This window comes from Schistocerca americana, chromosome 3 (assembly GCF_021461395.2).
Source record: "Schistocerca americana isolate TAMUIC-IGC-003095 chromosome 3, iqSchAmer2.1, whole genome shotgun sequence".
Lineage (NCBI taxonomy): Eukaryota > Metazoa > Arthropoda > Insecta > Orthoptera > Acrididae > Schistocerca > Schistocerca americana.
Genome location: NC_060121.1, coordinates 20,950,809 through 20,960,990, shown reverse-complemented (window position 1 = coordinate 20,960,990; position 10,182 = coordinate 20,950,809). Strand labels below are relative to the sequence as shown.

Below are 10,182 nucleotides of genomic sequence, written 5' to 3'. Positions count from 1 at the left end.
TATAACTAGTGTCACAGGAATGGTTCGAAAATATAGACAGTAAGAAGATACTGTCTTCTTGTACTTAAGTCGGCATTGTGCCTTTTGTATTTAATTCCGATGCAATTTCTGTGTTTCATCGTCAACAAGAAGGTCCAAGGGATACAGGAAATCTGAAGTGAAGCATCGGAATCTATAACTACTGTCACAGGAATGGTTCAAAACATAGTCAGTAAGAAGAGTCGGTCTTCATGTACTTAAGTCGGCATTGGCCTTTTATATTTAATTCCGGTGCAATATCTGTGGTTCATCGTCAATAAGAAGGTCAGAGGGATACAGTAAACCTGAAGTGAAGCATCGAAATCTATAACTAGTGTCACAGGAATGGTTCAAAACATAGTCACTAAGAAGAACCAGTCTTCTTGTCCTTAAGTCGGCATTGTGCCTTTTGTATTTAATTCCGGTTCAATTTCTGTGTTTCATCGTCAATGAGAAGGTCCAAGGGATACAGTAAACCTGGAGTGAAGCATCGGAATATATAACTAGTGTCGCAAAATGGTTCAAAACATAGACAGTAAGAAGATACTGTCTCCTTGTACTTAAGTCAGCATTGTGCCTTTTGTATTTAATTCCGATTCAATTTCTGTGTTTCATCGTCAATAAGAAGGTCCAAGGGATACAGTAAACCTGAAGTGAAGCATCGGAATCTATAACTAGTATCACAGGAATGGTTCAAAACATAGACAGTTAGAAGAGTCCGTTTTCTTGTACTTAAGTCGGCATTCTGCCTTTTGTATTAAATTCCGATGCAATTTCTGTGTTTCATCGTCAATAAAGATGTCCTAGGGATATAGTAAATCTGAAGGCAAGCATCGAAATCTATAACTAGTGTCACAGGAATGGTTCAAAACATAGACAGTAAGAAGAGTCAGTCTTCTTGTACTTAAGTCGGCATTGTGCCTTTTCTAATTAATTACGATGCAATTTCTGTGTTTCATCGTCAATACGAAGGTCAGAGCGATACAGTAAACCTGAAGTGAAGCATGGGAATCTAACTAGTGTCACAGGAATGGTTAAAAACATAGTCAGAAAGAATAGTCAGTCTTCTTGTCGTTAAGTCTTCATTCTGCCTTTTGTATTTAATTCTGAAGCAATTTCTGTGTTTCATCGTCAACAAGAAGGTCCAAGGGATACAGTAAACCTGGAGTGTAGCATCGGAATCTATAACTAGTGTCACAGGAATGGTTCAAAACATAGGCAGTACTTAAATCGGCATTGTGGCTTTTGTATTTAATTCCGATGCAATTTCTGTGTTTCATCGACAATTAGAAGGTCCAAGGGATACAGTAAAGCTGAAGTGAAGCATCGCAATCTATAACTAGTGTCACAGGAGTGGTTCAAAACATAGTCAGTAAGAAGAGTCAGTCTTCATGTACTTAAGTCACCATTGTGCCTTTTATATTTAATTCCGATGCAATTTCTGTGTTTCATCGTCAATAAGAAGGGTCAAGGGATTTAGTAAACATGAAGTGAAGCATCGCAAACTATAACTAGTGTCACAGGAATGGTTCAAAACATAGTCAGTAAGAAGAGTCAGTCTTCTTGCACTTAAGTCGGCATTTTGCCTAATCTATTTAATTCCGAAGCAATTTCAGTGTTTCATCGTCAATATGAAGGTCCAAGGGATGCAGTAAACCTGGAGTGAAGCATCGGAATCAATAACTAGTGTCAATGGAATGGTTCAAAACATAGACAGTAAGAAGAGACAGTCTTCTTATACTTAAGTCGGCATTGTGCCTTTTGTATTTCATTCCGGTGCAATTTCTGTGATTCATCGTCAATAAGAAGGTCAGAGGGATACAGTAAACCTGAAGTGAAGCATCGGAATCTATAACTAGTGTCACAGGAATGGTTCAAAACATAGTCAGTGAGAAGAGTCAGTCTTCTTCTCCTTAAGTCGGCATTGTGCCTTTTGTATTTAATCCCGATGCAATTTCTGTGTTTCATCGTCAATAAGAAGATCCAAAGGATACAGTAAACCTGGAGTGAAGCATCGGAATCTATAACTAGTGGCACAGGAATGGTTCAAAACATAGACAGTAAGAAGATACAGTCTTCTTGTACTTAATGCGGCATTGTGCCTTTTGTATTTAATTCAGATGCAACTTCTGTGTTTCATCGTCAATAAGAAGGTCCAAGGGATTCAGTGGACCTGGAGTGCAGCATCGGAATCTGTAACTAGTTTCACAGGAATGGTTCAAATCATAGACAGTAAGAAGAGTCAGTCTTCGTGTACCTAAGTCGGCATTGTGCCTTTTGTATTTAATTCCGATGCAATTTCTGTGTTTCATCGTCAATAAGAAGGTCCAAGGGATACAGTAGACCTGAAGTGAAGCATCGGAATCTATAACTAGTGTCACAGGAATGGTTCAAAGCATAGTCAGTAAGAAGAGTCAGTCTTCATGTACTTATGTCGGCATTGTGCCTTTTGTATTTAATTCCGATGCAATTTCTGTGTTTCATTGTCAATAAGAAGGTCCAATGGATACAGTAAACCTGAAGTGAAGCATCGGAATCTATAACTAGTGTCACAGGAATGGTTCAAATCATAGTCAGTAAGAAGAGTCAGTCTTCTTGTACTTAAGTCGGCATTGTGCCTTTTCTATTTAATTCCGATGCAATTTATGTGTTTCATCGTCAATTAGAAGGTACAAGGGATACAGTAAACCTGAAGTGAAGCATCGGAATCTATAACTAGTGTCACAGGAATGGTTCAAATCATAGTCAGTAAGAAGAGTCAGTCCTCTTGTACTTAAGTCGGCATTGTGCCTTTTCTATTTCATTCCGATGCAATTTATGCGTTTCACGTCAATTAGAAGGTCCAAGGGATACAGTAAACCTCGAGTGAAGCATCGGAATCTATAACTAGTGTCAATGGAATGGTTCAAAACATAGACAGTAAGAAGAGTCAGTCTTCTTGTACTTAAGTCGGCATTGTGCCTTTTGTATTTAATTCCGGTGCAATTTCTGTGTTTCATCGTCAATAAGAAGGTCAGAGGGATACAGTAAACCTGAAGTGAAGCATCGGAATCTATAACTAGTGTCACAGGAATGGTTCGAAACATAGTCAGTAAGAAGAGTCAGTTTTCTTGTACTTAAGTCGGCATTGTGCCTTTTGTATTTAATTCCGATGCAATTTATGTGTTTCATCGTCAACAAGAAGGTCCAAGGGATACAGTAAACCTAAAGTGAAGCATCGGAATCAATAACTAGTGTCACAGGAATGGTTCAAAACATAGTCAGTAAGAAGAGTCGGTCATGATGTACTTAAGTCGGCATTGGCCTTTTCTATTTAATTCCGGCGCAATTTCCGTGTTTCATCGTCAATAAGAAGGTCCAAGGGATACAGTAAACCTTAAGTGAAGCATTGGAATCTATAACTAGTGTCACAGGTATGGTTCAAAACATAGACATTTAGAAGAGTCAGTTTTCTTGTACTTAAGTCGGCATTGAGCATTTTGTATTTAATTACGATGCAATTTCTGTGTTTCATCGTCAATAAGAAGGTCAGAGGGATACAGTAAACCTGAAGTGAAGCATCGGAATCTATAACTAGTGTCACAGGAATGGTTCAAAACAGTCAGTAAGAAGAGTCAGTCTTCTTGTACTTAAGTCGGCATTGTGCATTTTGTATTTAATTCCGATGCAATTTCTGTGTTTCATCGTCAATAAGAAGGTCAGAGGGATACAGTAAACCTCAAGTGAAGCATCGGAATCTATAACTAGTGTCACAGGAATGGTTCAAACATAAACCGTAAGAAGAATCAATTTTCTTGTACTTATGTCGGCATTGAGCATTTTGTATTTAATTCCGATGCACTTTCTCTTTTTCATCGTCAATAAGAAGGTCAGAGGGATACAGTAAACCTGAAGTGAAGCATCGGAATCTAATACCGGTCTCACAGGAATGGTTCAAAATCATAGACAGTACTTAAATCGGCATTGTGCCTTTTGTATTTAATTCCGAAGCAATTTCTGTGTTTCATCGTCAATAAGAAGGTCAGAGGGATACAGTAAACCTGAAGTGAAGCATCGGAATCTATAACTAGTGTCACAGGAATGGTTCAAAACATAGACAGTAAGAAGATACAGTCTTCTTGTACTTAAAGCGGCATTGTGAATTTTGTATTTAATTCCGATGCAATTTCTGTGTTTCATCGTCAACAAGAAGGTCCAAGGGATTCAGTAGACCTGGAGTGCAGCATGGGAATCTATAACTAGTGTCACAGGAATGGTTCAAATCATAGACAGTAAGAAGAGTCAGTCTTCGTGTACCTAAGTCGGCATTGTGCCTTTTGTATTTAATTCCGATGCAATTTCTGTGTTTCATCGTCAATAAGAAGGTCCAAGGGATACAGTAGACCTGAAGTGAAGCATCGGAATCTATAACTAGTGTCACAGGAATGGTTCAAAGCATAGTCAGTAAGAAGAGTCATTCTTCATGTACTTATGTCGGCAGTGTGCCTTTTGTATTTAATTCCGATGTAATTTCTGTGTTTCATCGTCAATAAGAAGATCCAAGGGATACAGTAAGCCTGAAGTGAAGCATCGGAATCTATATCTAGTGTCACAGGAATGGTTCAAAACATAGTCAGTAAGAAAAGTCAGTCTTCATGTACTTAAGTCGGCATTGTGCCTTTTCTATTTAATTCCGATGCAATTTATGTGTTCCATCGTCAATTAGAAGGTCCAAGGGATACAGTAAACCTGGAGTGAAGCATCGGAATCTATAACTAGTGTCAATGGAATGGTTCAAAACATAGACAGTAAGAAGAGTCAGTCTTCTTGTACTTAAGTCGGCATTGTGCCTTTTGTATTTAATTCCGGTGCAATTTCTGTGTTTCATCGTCAATAAGAAGGTCAGAGGGATACAGTAAACTTGAAGTGAAGCATCGGAATCTATAACTAGTGTCACAGGAATGGTTCGAAACATAGTCAGTAAGAGGAGTCGGTCTTCTTGTCCTTAAGTCGGCATTGTGCCTTTTGTATTTAATTCCGATGCAATTTCTGTGTTTCATCGTCAACAAGAAGGTCCAAGGGATACAGTAAACCTAAAGTGAAGCATCGGAATCTATAACTAGTGTCACAGGAATGGTTCAAAACATAGTCAGTAAGAAGAGTCGGTCTTGATGTACTTAAGTCGGCATTGGCCTTTTCTATTTAATTCCGGCGCATTTTCCGTGTTTCATCGTCAATAAGAAGGTCCAAGGGATACAGTAAACCTGAAGTGAAGCATCGGAATCTATAACTAGTGTCACAGGAATGGTTCAAAACATAGTCAGAAAGAAGAGTCAGTCTTCTTGTCATTAAGTCTTCATTGTGAATTTTGTATTTAATTCTGATGCAATTTCTGTGTTTCATCGTCAATAAGAATGTCCAAGGGATACAGTAAACCTTATGTGAAGCATTGGAATCTATAACTAGTGTCACAGGATTGGTTCAAAGCATAGACATTTAGAAGAGTCAGTTTTCTTGTACTTAAGTCGGCATTGAGCCTTTTGTATTTCATTCCGATGCAATTTCTGTGTTTCATCGTCAATAAGAAGGTCAGAGGGATACAGTAAACCTGAAGTGAAGCATCGGAATCTATAACTAGTGTCACAGGAATGGTTCAAAACAGTCAGTAAGAAGAGTCAGTCTTCTTGTACTTAAGTCGGCATTGTGCATTTTGTATTTAATACCGATGCAATTTCTGTGTTTCATCGTCAATAAGAAGGTCAGAGGGATACAGTAAACCTGAAGTGAAGCATCGGAATCTATAACTAGTGTCACAGGAATGGTTCAAACATAAACCGTAAGAAGAGTCACTTTTCTTGTACCTATGTCGGCATTGAGCCTTTTGTATTTAATTCCGATGCACTTTCTCTTTATCATCGTCAATAAGAAGGTCAGAGGGATACAGTAAACATGAAGTGAAGCACCGGAATCTAATACCGGTCTCACAGGAATGGTTCAAAATCATAGACAGTACTTAAATCGGCATTGTGCCTTTTATATTTAATTCCGAAGCAATTTCTGTGTTTCATCGTCAATAAGAAGGTCAGAGGGATACAGTAAACCTGAAGTGAAGCATCGGAATCTATAACTAGTGTCACAGGAATGGTTCAAAACATAGACAGTAAGAAGATACAGTCTTCTTGTACTTAAAGCGGCATTGTGCCTTTTGCATTTAATTCCGATGCAATTTCTGTGTTTCATCGTCAACAAGAAGGTCCAAGGGATTCAGTAGACCTGGAGTGCAGCATCGGAATCTATAACTAGTGTCACAGGAATGGTTCAAATCATAGACAGTAAGAAGAGTCAGTCTTCGTGTACCTAAGTCGGCATTGTGCCTTTTGTATTTAATTCCTATGCAATTTCTGTGTTTCATCGTCAATAAGAAGGTCCAAGGGATACAGTAGACCTGAAGTGAAGCATCGGAATCTATAACTAGTGTCACAGGAATGGTTCAAAGCATAGTCAGTAAGAAGAATCAGTCTTCATGTACTTATGTCGGCAGTGTGCCTTTTGTATTTAATTCCGATGCAATTTCTGTGTTTCATCGTCAATTAGAAGGTCCAAGGGATACATTAAACCTGGAGTGAAGCATCGGAATCTATAACTAGTGTCAATGGAATGGTTCAAAACATAGACAGTAAGAAGAGTCAGTCTTCTTGTACTTAAGTCGGCATTGTGCCTTTTGTATTTAATTCCGGTGCAATTTCTGTGTTTCATCGTCAATAAGTAGGTCAGAGGGATACAGTAAACTTGAAGTGAAGCATCGGAATCTATAACTAGTGTCACAGGAATGGTTCGAAACATAGTCAGTAAGAAGAGTCGGTCTTCTTGCCTTAAGTCGGCATTGTGCCTTTTGTATTTAATTCCGATGCAATTTCTGTGTTTCATCGTCAATAAGAAGGTCCAAGGGATACAGTAAACCTGGAGTGAAGCATCGGAATCTATAACTAGTGCCACAGGAATGGTTCGAAAATATAGACAGTAAGAAGATAGAGTCTACTCGTACTTAAGTCGGCATTGTGCCTTTTGTATTTAACTCCGATGCAATTTCTGTGTTTCATCGTCAACAAGAAGGTCCAAGGGATACAGTAATCCTAAAGTGAAGCATCGGAATCTATAACTAGTGTCACAGGAATGGTTCAAACATAGCCAGTAAGAAGAGTCGGTCTTCATGTACTTAAGTCGGCATTGGCCTTTTCTATTTAATTCCGGTGCAATTTCCGTGTTTCATCGTCAATAAGAAGGTCAGAGGGATACAGTAAACCAGAAGTGAAGCATCGGAATCTATAACTAGTATCACAGGAATGGTTCAAAACATAGACAGTAAGAAGAGTCAGTCTTCTTGTACTTAAGTCGGCATTGTGCATTTTGTATTTACTTCCGATGCAATTTCTGTGTTTCATCGTCAATACGAAGGTCAGAGGAATACAGTAAACCTGAAGTGAAGCATGGGAATCTATAACTAGTGACACAGGAATGGTTAAAAACATAGTCAGAAAGAAGAGTCAGTCTTCTTGTCGTTAAGTCTACATTGTGCCTTTTGTATTTAATTCTGATGCAATTTCTGTGTTTCATCGTCAATAAGAAGGTCCAAGGGATACAGTAAACCTGAAGTGAAGCATCGGAATCTATAACTAGTGTCACAGGAATGGTTCAAAACATCGTCAGTAAGAAGAGTCGGTCTTCATGTACTTGAGTCGGCATTGTGCCTTTTGTATTTAACACTCTAAGCGCCAAGCCCGTAAAATTTACGGGCCTGGGATCGCGCGAAAATCACCAAGCCCGTAAAATTTACGGGCCGCTACATTTAATTTCATTCAAAACACTGCAACGTTATTTCTACGGGTTTGGCCAGCGCTATACGTTTTTCAGATGTTTATTAACAAAATGCGTCCATAGATGTCACGGCAGCGCTGTAATTCATGTTAAAACTTATCTTTGCGTTCTCAGTCTGTATATCATTCAGTTGTTTGTCATCATGTTTCGGCGCGGTTTATCAGACGCAGAAATTGCGGATTTGATCAATCATAGCGACACTCTGGATAATGTAGAGAGTGATTCAGACGATTCTGAATGCAATGGTGTGTTTGAAGGTACGTATTTCCGAATTTTCCACGTAATTGTGCAGTACGCACATATCTGTTGAACATGTGTAAACGATGTATGTAGTTACACATAATGTGATATTCTTTTTAGAAGACGAGATTGATGACAGTTTGTCTTCAGATGAAGACGAGAATGATGTTGAAGGTGTTGCTTCAAATCCAGCAGCTGTGCCGTATCCGAAAGACAGTGAGTGGACTGCAGTTGACACCTACCGACCTCTGCCTGTCAACACGACACCCAGGCAGATACTAGTGGATATTGATGAGTCGAGTTCTGTACTGGATTGCAGTAAAGTGTTCCTTACTGACAGTGACGTAAATGAACTCAAGAGACAGACAAATTTGTATGCATCACAGACAATACAGAAGAAAAGAAGAGGAAATAATCTGAAGCCCCATTCAGTTTTGAGTTCGTGGAAGCCAGTGACTATAAGTGAGATGAGGCGTTTCTTGGGTATTATTTTCCACATGTGTGTTTCGAAAAAGCCAAAAATTGCGGACCATTGGAGCACTAATCCTGTTCTTAGTTGTAACTTTTGTCCCCATGTCATGAGCCGTTTGCGTTTCACTCAGATACTGTCATGCTTGCATCTTGTTGACAATTCAAATCAGAAAAAACCAGGCGAAGATGGATTTCATCCACTTTACAAAGTTTTGCCATATTATAATAATTTGAAGGAGCGATGTATCCAGGCATATCGTCCCTCAGAAAAAGTGACAATTGATGAAGGAATTTGCCCATTTCGAGGTCGTGTGAGTTTCCGTGTTTACATGCAAAATAAGCCTCATAAGTATGGACTGAAAGTATATGCTGTTGCTGAAGCCAGTAGTGGCTATGTTGTAAATTTTGAAGTTTATGCTGGTAAGCATATTGTTGACAATTCTTCGTCTGCGGTTATTTTGCGATTGTTGTCTGACAGCAGCTTGCTGAACAAAGGCCACACTGTGTATTTAGATCGATTTTATTCCAGTCCAGAGCTATTTCAGCAACTGGCAGAGAAAGGCACTGGAGCTGTTGGTACTGTGAACAAATCCAGGAAAGGATTGCCTAAAGATTTAGTATCTGCTAAGCTGAAAAAGGGCGAAATGTCTTTTCGGCGTAAAGATAATGTATTGGCAATGAAGTGGAAAGATAAGAGAGATGTGTATACATTGTCTACAAGGCATCAAGCAACATTTGGTACGCATACTAAGAGAAATGGGTCTGTAGTATTGAAACCACTTCAGGTACTTGATTACAACCTCAATAAAATTGGAGTGGATATTGGAGACCAACGCCTGCAGTACAATCCGTTCCAGCACAGAACTGTGAAATGGTGGCGAAAATTATATTTCCATTTGCTGCTTATGGGAGTATCAAATGCATTTTGGCTGTACAATGCAGTGCACAGGAAGAAAATTACAATAACAGACTTTATAACAGTGCTTGCAGTTCAGCTTGTTGAAGACGACACACTTGAATTCATTCCAAGAAATGAAGGAACTGTAGGTCGGCTAACAAAGAGACATTTTTTGCAGCACATACCTGCAACTACTAAGAAGTATGCTGCTCGTGTGTGTCACGTGTGCAGTTCCAGGAGCAAGAAACAGAGTGGCAAGGCTTCTCGCAAAGAGACACGATACGAATGTGAACAGTGTGGCGTTGCACTCTGCCTGGAACCTTGCTTTAAAATTTTCCACACTAAAAAACAATATGATTCTGTGTGAAATTTATATGTAATACTGTATACTATCAGAAACATGTAATGTAGTGCCACAATTTTGGTTAAAAATAAATCACAATTGTATTCCCTTATTCGTATGACTTTTTCTAAATTCTTAAAACATCTAAGTGATTTCTATAACTGTACCTTAAAGCTGTGCATTGTAAAGTAGTTTCTTTCACTCAGAATTAAAGTAGAAATGTGCAGCTTCAAGATGGTACCAAATTTGCCACAATCCAAACAGTAGATTTGATGCAGTAATTTTTTTAATATTGGTAAAATTGCCCGGTTTCTAGGGACGGGTGCATAAAATAGGCCTGGTACAGAGAGTGTTAATT

The 10,182-nt window shown here is 38.8% G+C and overlaps 1 protein-coding gene across 1 annotated transcript; it reads left to right on the top strand.

Annotated features, from left to right (window-relative positions):
• Positions 1-8,014: 8,014 nt before the first annotated feature.
• On the top strand, positions 8,015-9,848 carry LOC124605217 (piggyBac transposable element-derived protein 4-like). Its single transcript, XM_047136764.1, has 2 exons — positions 8,015-8,129; positions 8,233-9,848. The coding sequence occupies exons 1-2, from the start codon at positions 8,015-8,017 to the stop codon at positions 9,846-9,848; spliced, it is 1,731 nt and encodes a 576-aa protein (XP_046992720.1).
• The last annotated feature ends 334 nt before the right edge of the window (positions 9,849-10,182 follow it).